At 45.3% G+C, this 21,336-nt stretch overlaps 1 protein-coding gene and 1 long non-coding RNA gene across 20 annotated transcripts in view; one reads left to right on the top strand and one right to left on the bottom strand.

The window, feature by feature from the left end:
* BCL2L11 (BCL2 like 11) overlaps positions 1–21,336 on the bottom strand; it is a 53,457-nt gene that overhangs the window by 12,370 nt on the left and 19,751 nt on the right. For 15 of the 19 annotated variants that reach the window (XM_039529382.1, XM_039529379.1, XM_039529380.1 and 12 more), the window contains one exon: positions 13,510–13,622. In XM_039529382.1, coding sequence (XP_039385316.1) covers positions 13,510–13,622 — 113 coding nt within the window. Of the gene's footprint in view, positions 1–9,371; positions 9,465–11,930; positions 12,034–13,509; positions 13,623–21,336 lie in introns of those variants that run through there. The other 4 variants (XR_005595916.1, XM_039529375.1, XM_039529377.1 and 1 more) reach the window with 2 other exon arrangements.
* LOC120400606 overlaps positions 1–21,336 on the top strand; it is a 303,500-nt gene that overhangs the window by 266,779 nt on the left and 15,385 nt on the right. The gene's annotated exons all lie outside the window — the stretch shown is intronic.

Genomic DNA, 21,336 nt, shown 5'->3' with positions numbered 1-21,336 from the left:
AGAGTAGTTTCACTCTTCAAGCAGACTGAAGTGCAAACAAGGAACAGCACAAATGGCAAGAATTCTTTCACTTTTAATACTATAATACTTTTAATACTATAAGGCAGGTAGGAATGCCAGGTAGGAATGGTTCTAAAATACAAATTTTCAACTTGGGAAAAGGTGCAACCAGAGCCATCCAATCCATAGGCTGGACCAGAACAACCACCCCAGGCCCCGCACTTTGGGACGCAGGGTCCAGGGTAGTCTGAGGGGTTAGCAGGGGGGCCCGGCGCTGGCAGCAGTGAGCGACCCAGCCCTAGCCCGCTCTGCTGGCTCCCGGCATCGCTCGGGGGCTTGGGGGAAGGGGTGGAATGGGGTGGGGAGGGCGCAGAGCAGGGAAGGGGCTTGGGGGAGGGGGCAGGGCAGCGGCTTGGGGTGGAATGGGGGCAGAAAGAGGCGAGGCGGAGTGAGGGCAGGGCCTGGGTGGGGGGGGGTTGTCCCAGGCTCTGCACCCCCTAGGGGCTGCCCTGGATGCAACTCCCAGTTGCCTTACACCAGTGGCTCTCAACCTTTCCTGATTATTGTACCAGGAAAAGACGGTTACTCACCTGTAGTAACTGGTGTTCTTCGAGATGTGTTGCTCCTATCCATTCCATGTCGGAACATTTTAACACATCTCGAAGAACACCAGTTACACAGGTGAGTAACGTCTTTTTCTTCTTCAGTGATTGCTCCTATCCATTCCATGGCGGTGGGGTCGGAATGAGGCGGTGGCGTGTGTAACCGCGGAGAGCGAAGGCTGCGTCGTCTCTAGACTGCTGCGGTATGGACTGAAGACCAGGTGGCCGCTCGACAGATGTCCTGGATGGGTCGGCATGGGGGCGAGAAGCTCTGAGCACGCCCGTATGCAGGATGTCACCCAGGAAGAAATCCGCTGAGATGAAACAGGGAGCTGGGAGGCGCCGGAAGGACTTAGTTCGGTCAATGTAAAGCGAGGGCCCTACGGACGCCGAGGGTGTGGAGCTGCTGCTCACGAGGTGAGGCGTGCGGCTTTGGAAAGAAGACCGGGAGGAAGATCTCCTGATTAAGATGAAAGGCCGACACCACCTTTGGGAGGAAGGCCGGATGTGGGAAGCTGCACTTTGTCGCGTGGAAGGCGGTATATGGGGACCCGCGTCAGCGCGGAGTTCGGATACTCGTCTGGCGGATGCTTCCAGGTGAGATGAGGCCATGGGCTCAAAGGCGGGCGCATCAGCTGGGTGAGAGCCAGGTTCAGATCCGACCATCTACAGCAGGCGCGCCGCCAGGTGTACCCTCAGGCGAGATCGCGAGACCTTGGCCTTTCAGGTACCAGAGGTAGTCGAGCGTTTCCACTTTGCCAGGTAGGTAGAGCGTGTGGACGGTTTCCTGCTTTCAAGGAGAACTTGCTGTACGAACAGGTCCTGGTCAACCACTCAGGAACCAGGCTGTAAGATGCAGCGACTGCAGGTTCGGGTGACAAAGCCTGCCGAGGTCCTGGGAGATGAGATCCGAATGGGATCCCGGATCGATATACCAGTGCTGCTCCGTAGCTTGAGCAGTACCAGAACCTGTGGCACTTCCTGTTGGTCCTGGAGGCAAACAGGTCAAATCCCCACCTTTGGAAGATGGTGAAGGACCGGCTGAGGCGGTCGGCCAGCGTGTTCTGCACCCCTGGCAGAAAGACGCCGAGGCGAATCGAGTGGGTTACACAGGTCCCATAGTGTTTGTTCAGATAGAACATGGCTGCCGTGTTGTCCGTGTACACCTCACAGCGGTCCCGGAGGTGTGCAAGAAAGGCGAGACAAGCCAGGCGGATGCGCCGGCGTCTGTGGTCATGATGCAGCCACCAGGTGGCCTCAGCCCGCGCAGCGGGTCACAAGTGGCACGCAGCGTGGAGTCGAGGACGCTCCTATGAACTCCAATCGCTGGACGAGGCGAGAGACGGAACAGGTGCAGTATCTCTGACACCTGAGCTGTCACCAGCTCGTGAGCCCACGCCCGCGGATCAGCAACACCCTCGGGGCAGTGGGTTGACCGTGAAGCGCCTGGGTAAATCGCCACATGAAAGTAAGCATCCTTCATGGGATAATGGACCCCAAGGTTACCATCCAACTTGAGCTTGCAGAGATATCTGTTCAGCTCGCCTGCAGGAGGCACTGGGTGGGAGGGCGAGAAAAACTGTAGCGGTAGCCGTGCTGGATGGTGCTGAGGACCCAGCTGTCCGATTGGAAAACAAAGGATGGATCCTGGGAAGAGGCCGGCGTGGGCGGCCGTCCCCATCAAAAGGCGCTTTTGGCCTTGCGGAGCCTTGGGCGAGTTCGTTAAGCGAGACCTAGCCTGGTTTGAAGAGGCGGTCAGCCCGCGTGTCAAGCGGGAGGTCCTGGAGGGTGTACTGGACCTCAGGTGGCCATCTGGTGGCGTCACGGAGTTGGAGGCAGATTTTCCCCTAATAAGTCCATGCGCGTCCGCCTTCCGCGCGGCGGCAGAGTTGACCGTGTCGTTCGCGGTCATTACCACCAGCGAGTCCGGGTGGTGCAAAGTATGCACGTAGCCTGGGGGCGGACGGAATCCGCGTCCGCGTGTCGTGGTCCTCGACTTGCACCTCCCCTCTATGGCAGTTAATGGCCTTGCCACCCTTCGGACGATGACGTGTGCCACCGTACCCCGTGGTGCGAGCCCGGTTGCCTGGGTGGCAGGGGCCCCCTGTTTCATTGCGCCCAGGGCACCTGGAGCGGCGGCGGCGGCTGGGGGGCCAGCGGCGCGGCGTGAGACGATGCTCCGTGCGAGGGTGCGTGCGGGCATCTCGGGGTCCGGTGCGGGGACGGCGGTCGGGCGGGATCTCGCGGCGCCTCGAGCGGGCTGCGAGGTCGGAGTCCACGCAGTGCTGGCCCTGCGACCTGCTCGGTGCGCGGACCCGGTGACCGTGACGGGACCTAGGCGCGCGCGGGACGACCCGGGCGATGCGGGACCGGTGCGGGACTCCGAGGACTGCGCGTCGGCGTGGGCCGCGCCGGCGGCGATTACGCGGGGGGGGGGGGCGCTCGGTGACCCGACCGTCGGAGGGGGATGGGGATCGATCGACCGAATCTGGCGCCGCGCGCGCGCGATGCGAGATAAGGAGATACGCACGCGCGCTGGCTTGGCTTCTTTGAATGTCGCACCGGTGGTGCCGGCGGCTGATATGGCGGGCCCGCACCGGGAGCTGCAGGAACCGACTCGGACGGGCAGGGCGGCGCGGAGTCCCTGCCCCGGCGGCTGGGCGGGGCGGCGCGCGCTGGCTTTTGTTGCGGCCGTCTTGGCGCTTGTGCTTCCTCCCGGGAGCTTATCTGGCGGCGCTGCGACTCTGAGCAGGCGGAGGCAAGAGTCGGTCGCGGCTAACGCACGGGGGGGGCTGGCCGCACGCGGCTGGCTTGAAACCGGTGCCCGGCATAAGCCCAGCGGGGGGCGGAGAAAGAGGCACCCCTCTAATTCCGTAACTATTAACACTATTAACACTAAATATATATACAACTACAACAAGAACTGAACTAACTACTAAAACTATCTACACTAGAACCTCCACTGTTCCAACTGCCGTCACGGGCGGGAAGAAGGAACTGAGTGGAATGGATAGGAGCAATCACTCGAAGAAGAATCTGATTTATCTTCCCTACCCCCAAGTTACACCTCACTTAAGATCTATTTGCTTATAAAAATCAGACATAATACAAGTGTCACTGCACACTATTACTGAAAAATTGCTGACGTTCTCAAATAAATCAATTGGAATATAAATATCGTCCTTACATTTCAGTGTACAGTCTGTCAAGCAGTATCAACAAAGCACTGCCTGTATGGAATTTTAGTTTGTACTGACCTAGCTAAGGCTTTTTATGTAGCGTGTTGTAAAATAGGCAAAAATCTCTAGCTGAGTTGATTCCCCCCCCAGGAAGACGTATGACTAACCTCAGGGGTATGCGCACCCCTGGGTGAGAACCACATGCACTCTCTCTCCTGGAATCACACAAGGCCCCTTCATATTTTTAGCCCCTTGGGGTAGGGACCAGCTTTTTGTTGTGTTTGTACAGCGCTGAACAGAGTGTGGCTCCAGTCTGTGCCTAGCGCCCCAGGCAATGCAGTAATACAAATTGTTATTTTAATTTCCAGCAGGATAAAAGGTGCCTCTTAAGCACGGAGTACCTGACAGCAATCACCAACACACACATTACCTCCTTTCAGCTGAACCTAACAGAACCTCACCAACAGCCCCCCACAAACCCTATGACAGAACTGCCTACCCCCGCTCCCCACCTCAGTCCCATTCAGGCCCCAGCAGATGGAGAAGCTGCGCACAGCACACTGAGGCTATGTCCACACCTGCAGAATTTTTGCACTGTCAGTTTCACCGGTGATAGGGAACCGGCAAAAGAAAAGCCCTGGTTTGTGTCCTCACTCACTTCCACAGGTGTCAGAGAGTGTTCACATTTGCAGCACTTCCATTGCTGAGCACTGAGGGCAGCTATCCCACAGTGCAGCTCTCTCCATTTGGAGGACAGGTCTTGAGGGAAGGGGGTGATCATGGGGCATGCTGGGTCCCCGCACTGCCTCCTGTCCCGAGACACTGATAAGCTCCAGTAGCTCAGCACTGATCCAAGCAGGGGATTGTTTGCTCTGTGGAGCAGCCATTGTCTCCTGGCCAGATAAGTGAGCACTTGCCAAGAAACCAGGAAGAGGAGTTTCAAAGTTCCCAGGGGTTTACAGGGGGGGGGGGACGGACGTCTGTTTACCTGGCCAGCAGCTCCACTGCTCTGACACCAGAGTGGTCACCTAGGCCCTGTGGGATATCCTGCGGAGGCTAAAAGTTCTGTAAACAGGAAGAATGTGTCTTCACTTGCACATCACCGCAAAAGGATCAGCATTAAGAGCTGTACACCTCTTGTGGAGGTGGTTTTCTGTTTGCGGTGCAACTTCTGAATTTCACTGCAGAAAGTCATTGGCCAAGTGTAGACGCTCCCATAGTTTTTGCGCAAAAAAGGGACTTTTTGCACTTTAAATGGCAAGTGTAGACATGCCCTGAAGGTCAGCACATCCAGACTGTTCTCAGACAGGGAGGGGGGGGGGATGAGGTTTGGGGAGAGCAAGTTCCAATGAGAACACAAAAAGTGCTTGCCTTTCACTGCAGCACATCACACCAAACTCAAAGAAACACTAGGACTCTGAACACTCACCAGAGGACTAAACCTATTAGCTAGGAGCAAAATACCAAACACATCCCACTTGACCTCACCCAGAGAAGTCCATGGTTTCCCAGCAGTTCTCTGGTGGTCCCCCCACCCCGCCAGCTACGAAGTATAAAAGAATAGCTTGAAACGAAGCTATGGACAGAGGGTAAGGAGGAAACAAATGGATTACATGGTACATTTGAAGCTCCAGCCAGGGATAACTGGCATGACATGGAGAGCTGCTCTTTCCTCTCCCCTGCATGCCTATCTACGTAGAAGGGGACCTCCTCGCTTCTCTTCTCCCCCCTCAACTCTCTCCTCACAGAAGGGGGCACTCACTCTTACAGCCCTTCCCCAACCAAGCAAAGCAGGACAGTGATCTCACCCACCCATCCATCCCCCAACAGCTTGGGGGGAGGGGGCCCTGCACTTTGCTTCTCCACTCTCTGCACATACTGGCAGATGGCAATCACAGAGTCAGTGGACAAAAGGGACTGCACACATACAGTCAATGCCAACAGCATTTTGCCTAACAGAAAATGCAAGGAATCAAAAGTGCTGAGCCAGTGCGCATTGCTGCACTCTTACACCTGTCTGACCGAGTGCTATTTTTGCACTGATCATTCACTCAGTCCCCTCTTTCTAACCTCACGACATAACTTCAGACGTTTTGCACCATTAAGAATGTTTAATATCCCTCAGTTTACTTCTCAATTTTATACAAAATAAAAACATTTGATCATCCCTCCAAAACAATTCAATGACAAATTAAACTGCAGTCGAAATCTGCGGTATAGCCATGTCTGGTGGTGGCGTTTTGTTCCCCCTGACCCGAAGCAACAAAAAAAAGCACATCGATTTTTTTTATTTGAGAGCCAATATTGCAATCAGCCCTGTTCAATGGTTACTGTCAATTTCAGACCCATTTGCTATGGTATTAGAACATATATACAACTTTTACATCTATAAAACATTCTACGCTGGCTTTCAACTGGCAATGGAGATTGAGTTGAGCACTTTATGCACAAAATTGCATGTTTGAGTTGTAATTTCCCAGATACTCCTCCTTAAGGAAAACAAAGGGCTTAATGACTCAACCACTGAAAAACAATTACATTTCTTCCTACAGTAACAGAAAAGGCTGCAATATGCAAAACAACAACTGTGGCAATATTTAGGAGGAGATAATCCACTGATGTCAGTACCAGTAAGTTTAGGGAACTATGAGCAGACACATTATTCATATGCTCTGAAAGCCCCCAATTTGATGAGACACAGCACTAAAGTTTATGCAGAGTGCACCACACGCCATCTCCAAGGCTCATAAAGACCACACTTTAAGAATTATAGAAATAAAAACATGAACCAATTTTACTCCTCTCCATTTTAAAATGGACCAAGAAAAATTACTAGCAACTACACTCACACAAACCTGAAGAGCTCTGTGTAGTTTGCAAGCTTGTCCCTTTCATCAACAAAAGTTGGTTCAATAAGAGATATTACCTCATCCACCTTGTCTCTAAAATCTGAGGACCAGCATAGATACAACACTGCATATACCCACACATAACACAAAAGTTTATACCTAGTGTCTTAAATTTCCTTTAACTTGTATAAAGCATTAAAGTTGGCAACTGTAAGGAACTGACAAGGAGGAAAATAAAACAGAAGTTTTAAAAGAAGTATCTAGGCCTTGAAAACAAAAAAGTGCATGAGAATCAACAGCTGCAGAGTGAATATAACTAGACTAGTCTCTTCTATGCTCTGAAAACTCCTGTTCAGGGTTGTTAAAATGGGAATTTTGGCCTTGCCTAAAAATTTTGCCTCTAGAAAGGGCTACAACACTTTGGATTCTGGGTTGCTCCTCCTCCATTGCTATAGCAGATGTCTATATCTCTTCAGTTAGCAACCTACCTTTGCTCCCTGCAAGGGAAATTGACTGTTTAGCAATCTCCTAATCACAATCTGAGAACCCCTCAGTTACTTTATCACTGTGGAAGGCAGAGAGGTAGTGGCAGGAGAGGGCTGCCAGCTCACCTGCTCTCCACGCACAGGTAACAGCCCCTAGAAAAGCCGCTTGGGCTGAGAACCAAAATGAAAATGCAGAGGCCAGAGGTTCCTAGTGAAAAATACAGCATTGAGGTTCCAAGGAGGGACAACCTATGCAGACTTTACCAAATCAGTTCTGCTAACCTGAAAATTCTGGTCACTAAGGGTCTCTCTACCCGTGGCTGCCCATGTCAGCTACTGGGGCTTGGGCTATAAAACTGCAGTGTAGACGTCCAGTGCTGGGCTGTAGCCTGGGCTCTGGGACGCCAGGCATCTGCACTGCAGTTTTACAGCCTGGTAGCCCAAGCCTGAGTTGGCTGAGAAAGGCCAGCTACAGGAGTTTAACTGCAGTGTAGAGATACCCTAAGGGGCAGAATCCTGCAACATGAGCCCTAGGATCACAGATTGCTAAAACATGCCTTCTCTGCATGCTGAGACTTTTCAGTTTGCGATTCTGTTGACAGGCAAAGGAGATGCACTTCAATCCTACCCCAGATCGAGCAATGTGAGAGGATGGCTGTCCTGTTCAGGGACTGCGCACTATAACGGATGCCTGGGCGACTCACCAGTCTACCTGTACATCTCCTGTAGTGCCTGCTAGCTGCATGGCTGCTAAGTTCTGACATCCTTCTCCACCTCTTCTAAGAGAACCCTCTCCTCTCTGTCTGAAGTTCTCCCCTTTAGTTACAGATCAGGGGCCACCACGGCAGAGTCAGTCAGACACCATGTCCTTGAACTGAAACAAGGCTAGGCTCACTGCTCAGAAGTCAAGGACCTAGATGTGGTCCTGTCTGGACCACATTTCCTGGGTTTCTGGATAGGAGAGCTGCTTCCCAGCTTGAGACTGACATCGGTGGTGATGATGATGTGACTCTTGCAAGGGCATAACTTTCAATAAATTCCCTGGACAGCTGCCACCACCAGGAGGACTTCTGAGAAGAACAGACACATGAAGCTCTGCTGAGTGTGGGAGAACTGATTCAGGGAAGTTCACAGGAGAGGACAGGAGAACTTCCTGGCCTATGGCAACAGTTCTGTGAGCCAGGTCATGACTTCCATTAACTGGGTCTGCATCTCCCTGAGCCTGATGACAATATCCAAAGGAGCCCCCAGATGAGCCTGCGTTTGTCTTGGTTTATCAAGTTTGTCTTGTTGAGATGGAGGAAACACTACTGCTAGAACTGCTAACAACGCTGACTCACTCATTAAAAGCCTCAAGCTGCCAATTATCCAGGTAAAGAATGGGGAGATTTTGTAATGGATAGCTGCAGGCACCACCATCATGATCTCTGAACAACCTCTCAGTGCTAGTGTTAGGCCAAAGAGAAAAATGGAACACTGAAAATGATGAGGATCTGTTGCAAACTGCAGGAATCCTTGATGAGCACTGAGGAAGTCTCCTAAGGTCAAACAGCAGCTGTGATGGACCAAGTGCTTTCTGTTTTGAGTGAACCTGGATGACAGAAGAATTGAGCCGTTTGCGATCTAACACTAATTGGGCCCCTAGTGACCATGTAGAGCCTATATAGTATAGAAAGAAGTAAATTCCTAAAAACGTAGCTGGTATTTTGGAATGAGCTGGATTGTTTGGATCTCCAGTAAGTGCTGCACGAAGCCCTGGTCATGGCTGTCCTTTCATCCTGATGGAAGGAGAAGGTACAAATCTATTAATCAACAGGGAAGGAAGAGAACTCCACAGAGTACCCTGCAGATGACTGGTAACACCTATTTTATCCTCTGTAGTAAAGGCTCCCAAAGGGGAAAAGAAAAAAGGCAGGAAATTTACTTCTCGTTCTTGGCATAAATGGTCAGAGGTAAAGAGTGGTGTCCCTCAGGGGGCTGTACTGGGACCTGTCCTATTTAACATATTCATAAATGATCTGGAAAAAGGGGTAAACAGTGAGGTGGCAAAATTTGCAGATGATATAAAACTACTCAAGATAGTTAAGTCCCAAGCAGACTGCAAAGAATTACAAAAGGATCTCTCAAAACTAGGTGACTGGGCAACAAAATGGCTGATGAAATTCGATGTTGATAAATGCAAAGTGATGTACATTGGAAAGCAATCTCAACTATACATATAAAATGATGGGGTCTAAATTAGCTGTTACCACTCAAGAAAAAGATGCTGGAGTCATCGTGGATAGTTCTCTGAAAACATCCATTCAATGTGTAGTGGCAGTCAAAAAAACGAACAGAAGGTTGGGAGTCCTTGAGAAAGGGATATATAATAAGACAAAATATTATGTTGCCTTTCTATAAATCCATGGAACGCTCATATCTTGAATACTGCCATTTCATATATTTTGGGAGGGAATGCTTTATCGATTTTTCACTCCTTTTGCCTCAGAATTGGTAATTTTTTCAAACCTTGGATAAAAGCACATCTTAAAACTTGTAATATAATGACCAAACATCTCAATCTCTAAAAGCAGAGTCATCACAGCCATTTCAGTTATCACTTGCAGGTGAATGAGGAAAACAGCAGCAGATAAATTTCAGCGTTAACAAACAGAAGGAATAATTTGAATGGCAAGTACTAACTGTTTATTTAGAATTTAACTAACCAATTTAACTAAACATTCAAGAAAGAGGCCAGAGCATTACTGTGGTCAGCTTAAGAAAAGACACGTGCCCATGGTACAGCAACAGTCAAACGGAGCAAACCGATTGTTTGGATGTATAAATGGGATTAAAAATGAAAATTATATAAATTAATTATATAAATTTCCAGTGCCAATCACAACCTTTTTATTTCAATTCTGATTTTCTCTTGAACAGACTACCAATGGGTATTAAAATGTGCTCGTCTATTAAAATCTTGTGACTTCACACACACACATTTGAATACAAGCCCCTCTAGGAGAAAAACGTTTGCAACAACCCACACAATGTACTACTCTGTTTCTTCAAAATGCAGTTAGCACATGACTGAGAATGGGTCCAGTTGAAATACCACAGGATAATTATACTATCTTTACACAGAGCAATAACACTATCCATTACCCTCTAGAAGCCCTATGGATTAATGTGTTTTATCTTTGGTGTCAGGTGACTTGTCAAACTGTTACCATGTTCAACTTATTACACGAAGAGATTCAGCCAGGGTGGATTTTTGTGTAATAAATTGAACATGGTAACAGTTTGACAAGTTGACAATAATTCCAAATTTAAGTGGGTTTATTTCAAATTTTTTAAATTTTAAATAAAAAACCATTTTAAAATCAAATTTTAGTATATTTTTTTTCTTTGAAAACCTATTTCAAATTAAATTTGCAATTATGACAACTTATATCTTAAAATAATTAACAATAAATTGGAACAACATTCAAGCACTACATATTTACCACCAATGTTTTTTTTAAAAACAGTTAACTGGTAGAAATCACTGGCTAAGCAGAGTTTGTTAGTGCTGAACCAACTTTTGTCAGAGACTATTTTCATCATTTCATTCTACTCTCCTAGTTCAGTTCAATGACTAGTTCAAAGTTGAGAAACCAAATGGGAGTTGAAAAAGCAGGAAAGCTTATTTTCCTCATCAAATCTCTGAATAAAAACCAAGATGCGAGAGGATAAGATCTACTAGTTCTGAAACCTCGAAGGACACAGTAACCAGAAACTATCAGTTCCATTCACTCACCACAGATAATACTTAATTTAATCAGCTAGTTTCAAATGCAAAACATGTTTTGATGAACTTACTCCCCACCACCTTACATATGCAGCACATTTATTGGTTGTAACTATTTTAGCAATTTTAGAATGCAGAGTTCCGCACAGTTTTAATTTAATTCCAATTTCCATCCAACTGCAATTTGACACAAATTATGCATAAAAATCTAGTAAATTTTTGAACATAAATGTAAAAATTAATAACCTCAATAAATATATGTTAAATTATACAATTGCTTAAATAAATGCACATAGCTGTAGTATATCTCCAAGGCCAGAAGATAGGATGACAAACAATATAGTATGAATGCATCCTGTGAATGTTCTTGTTCAAGATCTGATTCTAACCACAATCAAAGGAGAGATATTATATAATGTAGCACTATATCCAATGAGATGTAGAAAACCTATAGTGGAAAGAAGTCAACAGTAATGACTTCAAAACACATTCCGCCAGTGCATAAACCTCAAAGAAAAAGAAAAATGAGAGAACCAGACCACACATCACAGAATATCCGTTGTGCCAGGCAGAATTCTCCAGTGGGTGGAACTAGGACTCCATTACCTCTTTTATGGTGCTACAGCATGTAAAATTGACTTGGGGAAAAGGAATCTCCCTCCCCCTAAAAGGGATAGGATAATCCAGGTAACAAGAAAGAAAGTCTTTTCCATCAGCTTGTTCCATTAACAAAACTAAAAGAAAAACAAATTAAAATACTTAGAAAAAGATTTTTCTTCAGATTATGTTAATGTAGCTGTGGTATACGCTGCTAAACTCAGTATCTCACACAAAGCACTAGCAACATCGGGAGAGAAATAAGGGTGTACAGAGAACTAGATGACACAGAAGAGAACAGTGAACAGGGCCCAGCGGGTCAAGAGGCAGCCTGGGAGAAGAACAGGTTGCCCTGAGATTGAGACAGTTGAAAGCCTCCAAAATGAAAGTATGGATTCTCTTTAAAAAATTTTTTTTTTTAAATGAATAATCTTGTGTCACTGACTTACCATTCATGGAAGTCAGTTAAAAATCCAAGCAGTTAACATCTCATCTCTCACTTAATCGATAGGGACCTCGGGCACCGGTGCACCTGTCTCCGCTGTTCTCGGCCTGCGGCACACAGCAGGTTAGTCTGCTGAGGGCAGTAACACTTTGGTCTAATTATGCTTGTTGGGTTTAGCATGGGGGTAACTGGGCAGTGTTAGTGACCCGTGATACACAGGTCAGATTAATAAACTGGTCGTCCCTGCTAGCCTTAAACTTTATGACTATGATCTAGTGACACTTGTGCTTAGTGTAGTTCTCCTCTCAAAAGAGTGAAAAGACAAGATAATGGCTAGAAACTGCATGTATAAACATGCAAACAGTGTAGAATTAATATTGTAAAGCCAAGTTGATCACTTTGACTTAGTTCCTTCTAAAAAATAATTGTTAGCTTAGTTTTAGGGTTGATTTGTAATTTCAATTCTATCTACTTTGCCTCATAGTCAAAGGCAGAATTGTACAGCATTACAATTGTATGTGCTATTTTTAAAATGGTACCAGTATATTTTAAGATTGAAAAATAAGATGAGAAAAGTTTCAAACACACTGCAGGAGGGGAGCAGAGTTGTGTGCAGGGAAGCACATGTCTGTAGAGGGTGCCTAGGTCAGAGCAGGGCTGTGCTGGAGTGCCAAGGGAGCAGTGGCGAAAGTCCAAGGACTGCCACCTCAACACTGAGGTAACCGACTGACCCAGAACTATTCCATCCCAGTTCCTACATCTCCACTCACCGCCCATGTCCCCATACCCTGGCTGTTTGCCCTACAGGCATCCCACATATGGCTGCCCACCCCTCATAAGAGCAGAGGAGGAGCAAGAATGTGCCTGGGGAATGAGGAGCAGCGTTTGGGGCGACCTTGGGGGCAACTGGCTGTGAGGTGGGAGGACATGCAGGAGAAGTAACGAGACATATCTTTATATCTTCATCCATTCAGCATCTAAAAAATCTGTCCAACATCACAACATATAAAGCAACCTCTGTCTGAGAGATTCTCAGCCTATGGGTATGTGCATAGTTTGGAGGTTGTGGGAGCAGTGGTGTTTTAGATAAATAAGTAAAAGAAAAGCAAGAGTCACCAAAAGCAAGTTTCTTAAAAGGCCCCGTTTTAATGAGTTTTAACTCAAACTAAATTTGCAGGTTTACCTGAAAAACTAAACATACCCCTCCCCCCCACACACAATTTTTACTCGCAGATTATGGCCTTGATCCAGCAAAGCACTTAAACATGTTTGAAAGCATTTTGATGGCTCTGGGTACTTTAAATTAGGGAAAGATAGATACACTGTATACATCACAGAGAAGAGGCTGAATCCCAGTTTTAAGTGAAAAATTCAAAATAACTTTCACTATAGAGTCATGACTAGTGCTTCTGTAAGGTAAGTATTACCCACATATACACAAACGTCTGTGGTATGCACATCTCTGTACATTTGGAAACATGAAACATTTGCAACAAGACGTATTTCCAGCAATTACTATAAACCTTTCCCTTTCAAAATTTGCATGCAAGGAAACAGAAAATTAAAAAATAAAATAAAGTTACCCTTCTTGGGCAATAGGAAGCATTAAACTCATCTCCAATACGCCGCAGTTCCTGTGCAATCCATATTTCCGGCTGCATGTCTTCACGTATTGAGGGAGATTCCCACCTGGAAGCTGCATTAGAACAAAAATAAAGAGTACGTTGAAATTTCCAAAAGTTACTTGTTGAAATTAAAGTACAATAGGGGAAAAAAAATCTATTAAACTTATTCTGCCAAAAGTTTGTGGACTAAATTTTTGTGAATGCAGTTTAACAACGAAAACCCTAAGAGTACAATCACTGGAAGCTGCATAAGACAGCAAGAGAAAATTATTTACCTGCAAGTCTGCTTCTCTGAAGATACCAGGCAATCAGAGTTCTCACTCTTTGGTCTTAGCTTTCTAGTTTGACACAGGTGGATCTACCGCAGCTCTTATAATTTTGATCTGAGGGCAGCGGTAGTAAGGTAAAACATGAGCCAGACTCATACTAACCTTGCATGCCACCCACAGAGGTAAAACTACTGCCCTCTAAACATTTCAGTCAGTTCCTTTCGTTGAACAGACAGTGAAGCTCACAAAGTAAGAGTTACAAAGGGATCTCACAAAACTGCGTGATCAGGCAACAAAATAGCAGATGAAATTCAGTGTTGATAAAGGCAGAGTAATGCATAATTCCAGCTATACATACAAATGATTGAGGTCTTTATTAGCTGTTACCACTCAAGAAAGATCTTGGAGTCATTATGGACAGTTCTCTGAAAACATCTGTTCTGTATGCAGTGGCAGTCAAAAACACTAACAGAATGTGAGGAATCATTAGGAAAGGGATAGGTACTAACATGGAAGATATCATAATACCACTGTATATATAGCGATTCTGAGACTGAGGTGCACAAGCCACAAGATACTCTTTAATGTGTCTCCTGCGGCTCTTTGCAGCACAACATTAAAACACTGTGCGATTTAATTATTAACCCATCTCAGTTATTAACTAATCAGAATGCTTTTACTATGTTATTAACCAACTGTAGTTGATAAAATACTTTCAGTCATTTTGCCATGAGAAAAAAAAACACACACGCTAAATATTTCCCCTCATACTGTTTAAATATGACTATATAGTACTATAGTAAATAAAACAATGAATTCACATTGCTGTGGCTCTTTTGGGTAATGCTGATTACAAATTTGGCTTCTGAACCACTGAGGTCTGAGTATCACTGGTATAAATCCATGGTATCCCCACACCTTGAATACTGCATGCAGTTCTGGTCACCCCATCTCAAAAAGATACATTAGAAATGAGAAAAGTACAGAGAAGGTAAATAAACATTATTAGGGTTAAGGAGCAGCTACCATCCAAGAAGAGAGTAAAAAGGCTGGGACTGATGAGCTTGGAAAAAGACAACTAAGGGGGGGGGGAATGATAAAAGTCTATAAAATCATGAATGGTTTAGAGAAAGTGAATAAGGAAGTATATTTACCCCTTCGCACAAGAACCAGGGGTCACCCAATGAAACAAGCAGCAGGGTTTAAAACAAAGAAGCACTTCTTAAAGAAATGCAGTTAACCTGTAGAATTCACTGCCAGGGATGTTGTGAAGGCCAAAAGTATAACGGGGTTCAACCAAGAATTAGGTAAGTTCATGGATGATAGGTTCATCAATGGCTATTAGCCAAGATGATCAGGGATCAACCCGATGTTCTGAGGCTCCTTAAACTTCTGATTGCCAGAAGCTGGGACTGGATGACAGGGGATGGCTCACTGGATAACTGGCATGTTCTGTTCGTTCCCTCTGAAGCATCTGGCACCGAACACTATCAGAAAACAGGTTATTAGGCTACATAGGCCATTGATCTGACCCAGTATGCAGGGCCAGCTCCAGGCACCAGCGCAGCAAGCAGGTGCTTGGGGCGGCCAAGGGGAAGGGGCAGCACGTCGGGCTCTTCGGTGGCAATTCAGCAGCGGGTCCCTCGGTCCCTGTTGGAGGGAGGGACCTACCGCTGAATTGCCGCCGAAGAAGAAAGTGGCACGGTGGAGCAGGCACTGATCGCGGCTTTTTTTTTTCCCCCTCCTCCTTCTTCCCACCGCTTGGGGCAGCAAAAACCCTGGAGCCAGCCCTGCCAGTATGGCCATTTTTACGTTCTTATAGTCTTCTAGCTTCAGGCCGACCAAGCTATAACGAGAAGTCAAACACTAAAATAATTTTTTTTTTAAAAAAAAGTAAATAATTGGCGATATACCAATCTCCTAGAACTGGAAGGGACCTTGAAAGGTCATCGAGTCCAGTCCCCTGCCTTCACTAGCAGGACCAATTTTTGCCCCAGATCCCTAAGTGGCCTCCTCAAGGACTGAACTCACAACCCTGAGTTTAGCAGGCCAATGCTCAAACCACTGAGCTATCCCTCCCCCACACTAGAACAGCACTGCCCACACTGATTGGTGTGAAAAACAGCAAGAAGTTGAGTGGACTTCCTAAGGGCTTTAGTCTGCCCCAAATGAAACTCTGAGCCCCACAGACCTTTTGACACTGAGCACATGGAGAAGGGCCTCATGGGGAGGGGAACAGAAGGCATGACAGAAATGTTGGCAGGCCGACAAATTCAATGGAGTGGAACTCTCAGACCACTGTGGGGAGGACTCTTCAATGACTCCACAGCACCACCTTAAACCTGGTGTAAACTGGATTGGTCACGACAGCCTGAAGCTCACTCCTGCTGAGAGCTGAAAGGACTCCCAGCAAGAAAGCAACCTTCCATGCAAGATAATTAAGCTCACAGGAACTGAATGGCTCAAAAGAAACTTTCATCAGCTTTGTCAGGGTGACATCATTCTCCCCTAACACTGGGGGCTGTTTAACATGAGGTTTCAAATGTCAAACACTGCCTCAACCTGACCACAAGGATCTCCTAAGCCTCTAATTGGCTTATTTTGAGAGCCTCACCTCCCATATGACCGGCACACTGGTCTCCTTTGAATCAGTTCATGACAGGCTAAAATAGCTGCCAAATGTACGTGGATGGAGTTGGCCTTTACATCAGGAGGCAGGCAAGTAGTCTCTCCACATGCGTGGAAGGGGAAAAATAAAAAAACAGGAGCTAACTGGGGCCTGAATGCACCACAAACTTCCTTCATTTGTAATTTCAGGGCCTTCTGACAGATGGCTTCCAAGACACCAGAAGGGCCTGAGCCACCTGCTTAGATATCCCATGCCTGCAGAGCTCTACCCTCAGAAGTGCAGCTGCCAGTTTGGGAGAGAGGTACCCTAGTTGTGAGCAATAATCAACGGTTCTCCCTTCCTGTAAATCATGCACTACATCATATAACAATGGCACTGTTTTAAAAGAGAAACTGGTTTCCCAAAAACATGGTTGGCAGCAGCCTTTTGTTTTAAAACTCAAAACATAAAAAAATTCCTATTATTCTGAACAGCCCAAATGTTTAAGCAATGAAGAAAAATCTTCAAGTGCTCAAAGTGCACTCTCCTCCTAAATTCTAAAAATGTGGTTCAAATCTGACAAAGGGATGCTGTGAAAAAAGCATCACAGGATTATAATTTTTAGTATTTTAATGATTCCCAATCCAAATGTGCTTTGCTTACAAGGAAAAACAAACATTTTACTTACTGATGAGTCCTGCAAATTGAAATGGAATCTCACAATCAAGTTGGGTTCTTTCTGGCTCAGCCATTAGATACTAGTAAAAGATAGCACAGGACAAATTGTGTTTCCTGACACCTGTGGCAACCCTGTTTTCTGGGAGCAGAATCAAGGTGTATCAGAGGCAGAATTGGCTCTGCAGTTTGTTAGCTGTTCTGTGGGTGTTGTGTGAGACAAAACAAAACCCAACTCACTCTCCCATAGCTGTATTGTTTCTACAAGCTTATCAGTTGTATGAAGCAGCAAAACAAAGCATCACTAAAGTGATCACAAGGAACTCAATGCACACAGAGTGGCGATCTACTGATTACAGTGCCATTTTCCCCAGTCACTTTGCTGAGTAGAACCACATTTAATTAGTTTCTCTGCCTGTTGCAGGACACCTCTGCAACTTGCTCTTTTATTCCATCAAGACAACAGTTTTAGGCTTTTAGGTTTCTTGGTCAAATAGTATTGTAATGTCCAATAATAAAGAAAAATCTCATTTTTGTTAACCTAGAAGTTAAAGTACATTGTAGGGATTTGGGGGAGGGATATTTATTTATATCTGCAAATATATTATTATTGTACAAACTAAAGAACTATTCCTCTTAGTTACAGAATTTTAATGTCTTCCTTTTATCAAGAATTTTAACAGAAAAACTAGATCGGGGGGAAGGGCGCATTGGCTGCTAAAAGTGTGCTAATACATAATTTTTACATTTTAAAAATATATATGTAGTTGACAGCTTCGTTACTCATTTTAAGAAACAGAATTTAAAGTGAACATAAAACCGCAATTCTGAAACACATTAGTGAGATAAATGATCAGCTTTTAACAGAATTTGGTGCATGCCACGTTGGAAAACAGATCTATGCTGATTGTCACAAACTGGGTCAAGACATCCCGGGACAGAGAACAGGTGATTTGAACCCCAAAGAATAAGCAACTGAATTAACTGATTGTATACAATATTATTGTACTATAAAAATGCATTGAGTAAGATAGTACAAAAAATGGTGAGACACTGGTCATGAATATCACTTAGTGATGTAGTACGGGATGTGTATAAAGAGTTATGTGTGCTGGAAATATGTTCTTAAAATATGTTTGGGAGGCAGAGGCTAGATAAGCCTGCCTTAGACAAAGGACTGAATATACTTATCTGGGGCAAGCTTTGTAAGCCATACCCAATGAAAGTACATTTACATATGAGGTAACCCAAGCAATCAAGCTGTGGAGGAAACAGCTTGGTGAGCTCACCAGGGAGTCTGAACCCCCAGGTGGTCTTCTTGGCTCCTGAGGCAAAGAAAGGACTCTGGGAAATATAAGGGGAGCAAAAAGACATTCTGGTTATCCATCAGGTAGGGGATAAAGGGAACAGCAATCTTTGAGTCTGTGAACATTGGATCCTCTTTCCTCCTAGAGGGCTGGAGATGCTGGTAGCTTGACGTAAGTGAGAAGCTATTTTAGGCAAAGACAACTTGCTAGAATTAAGTTTTAGAAAGCATGTTTTGTTTTGCTTTTAATGATTTTCTGTTATCTCTGCTTAGTATCACTTAAATCTATGTTCTTTATTAATAAACTTACTCTTAGTTTTGCTATAAATCATCTCAGTGCTGTGTTTTAATGTAGAGTGTGTAGCCTCAGGGAGCCAGGCTAGTGCGTACACTGCCTCTTTGCAGGCAGTAAACCTAATTTCTGAAAGTGTCCAGTGAGGAGGAGTGGATGCTGCACAGAGAAGTCTCTGGGGAACTCTGGAACCGGAGGTTGCTGGTGAGGTAGACAGACTGGTGTGGCAGGGACCTGACACAGTCTAACCTCCAGCACAGCTCTCCCGTGCTGAGGCAGTGTGTTCTGGGTGCCTTGGTTAGAGTGTCACACTGACATAGGATATATTAACTGGAAATATACACAGGGCTTTGGAGCTGTGCTCCAGCTCCAGACAAAAACCTGCAGCTCCAGCTCCGGGCTCCGCTCCAAAGCCCTGACTATAAGCTCAGACAATAAGCAAGCATGACAACACTTTTTTAACCGAGTATTTCACAAACTTGGCTAAAAAAACTAAAAGGAATCACAAGGGAATATACACAGCTTCCAATCTCAAAATATTCAAAGGATTAGTAAGGCAGTAAAAAACGGGGGAGGGGGACAATCATCTAAGTAACTGTCTGGCTCCGGTCTTGCTGGAAAATTTATTTTTGAGCCAAACTAGTATTTGCTTGCTCAGATATATATTTTGTTTTCATGTTGTAGTAGTGACAGACTAGTACCAATCAACCTTCAGTGTGAAGGTTTTATCAGGCACAATTTTATTCATTTTGTTAGCTGCTGAATTCTATTCAGCAAAGTCCTCATGATATTTGATGGGAGCATTTTGGAACTGTGAGAACAACTCAAAAGGAGGATGTGGAGGAGAATAAAAACCAACTTACATGAGCCCAACTGGCCTAGGCAATTGCCTTCCCCAGAAAAAGTTACAACTAAACCAATGTAGTTTCTCAATGCTAAAGAAAAATCAACTTTTCAGCCCAGTGTTAAAACATGTAGTTCAGATACCCTCATGTAACTAAGTTTTTAACCAACTACGTAACAACCACATTAAAAGAAAGTGGAGTGGGAGAAAGGGGTGGGGGGTTAGGGAAAGAAAAAACAAAAACAGTTTTAGTTCTAGAACCACTTTAAAAGGGGCATTAATGGAATAGTAAAAAGTTAATGGGAGAAAGAATATACATCCCTCTGTTCCAACGTTCTCCTCTAACGGAGGTGTTATGAGCCTTTATATAGGCTTCAAATGATAAAAGCTCAGCAATTCAAGAAATTAGTATCATGGTTAGGTGGCTGAGAGTGAAATCAATCTGAGGTTTTCAGAAAGGACTTTCTGTGGTGCTGCCAAATCACAAAATCAGAAGTGTCAAGTCATAATTAGCCACGCAAGCAGGCAGAGATAAACTCTCAACATTAATTTAACACTTGCTAGCCACTGAATAACTTTCACCATCATCACACAGGAGCAGTACTAGTCATATCATGACACACTTCAGTACTCTAAATCAGAGTGCATCCATTGGGGGGGGGGAGAAGGGGGGAGAAAAAAGTAACCTATTCCCCCAAGAAACTAGCATCCCAGCAACACAAAAAACAAACAACCCAGACTCATGAAAATATTGTCCCTAATTACAATAATCAGAAATTGGACATTCATCTGATCACCCACCAACACATACAAGATATTCTATTTTCTGCAAAATGTTTTCTGAAGCTGGTAGTGAGCACTTCTACTCTAAGCACTCATCTACACAGGAGATTTTTCCAGTTACTGGATATAACGCAATCGTGTGGGCACTCCTGCTCCAGGATAAGAGTCGCTTTTTTGACTTAGCAGAAACTGCTTCCAAAGCAATATTAAAAAAACCCCAAAGGCAGGCATCATCATACTGGAATAACAGTGTCCGCAGGGGAATTAACTGGTGTAACTACATCATTGAAATTCACACCCTCTCTCATGCTGGTAGAGCTTCCCTGCTTAGACAAGCCCTGAGGCCCATAGCTGCAAAGCTACTGGGTCCCTTACTTCCATGTAAGCACTGGCCCAGGATTGGATAACAATTCTTGTTTTCCAACAGATCTAATGCCAACAGACAACTTATGGAGACACTTGGAGGAACACTGTTCACACTTTTAGGTCTGTTCATTTTTAGTGTCCGTTTTTAAAAAAAAACAACAACCGATCAAACTTCATGCACACAAATGCAAACAAGACAATCATTTAAGAACTCATATGCTCCTGCTTATTCTGCATGTAAGTGATTCTGGACATGAAAGATCATTGCTGTGATGAGAAAGGATCAGACCAGAAAATGCCTAGGACTTCAGGTGAGGAATAAGCAGCAGGAAGCACACCAGTTAGAGAAACAGAAATCTTGTTTATTACCAAGTGTACTTATGCAAAAGACAAAAAATACATAGTACACCTCTACCCCGCTATAATGTGACCTGGTATAACACAGGTTCGCATATAGCGCGGTGGCAGCGGGGCTCTGGCAGCACTTTAAAGGGTCCGGGGCTCTGGCTGCTGCGGGGAGCCCCAGGCCCTTTAAGTCACCGCTGGAGCCCTACCGCCGCTACCCCGATATAACGGCGTTTCACCTATAACGCAGTAGGGATTTTTGGCTCCCCACGACTGCGTTATATCAGGGTAGAGATG

This window comes from Mauremys reevesii, linkage group 3 (assembly GCF_016161935.1).
Source record: "Mauremys reevesii isolate NIE-2019 linkage group 3, ASM1616193v1, whole genome shotgun sequence".
Classification (NCBI taxonomy): Eukaryota; Metazoa; Chordata; order Testudines; family Geoemydidae; genus Mauremys; species Mauremys reevesii.
The sequence above is the reverse complement of the archived record's forward strand: the minus strand, read 5'-3'. Positions and strand labels throughout refer to the sequence as shown.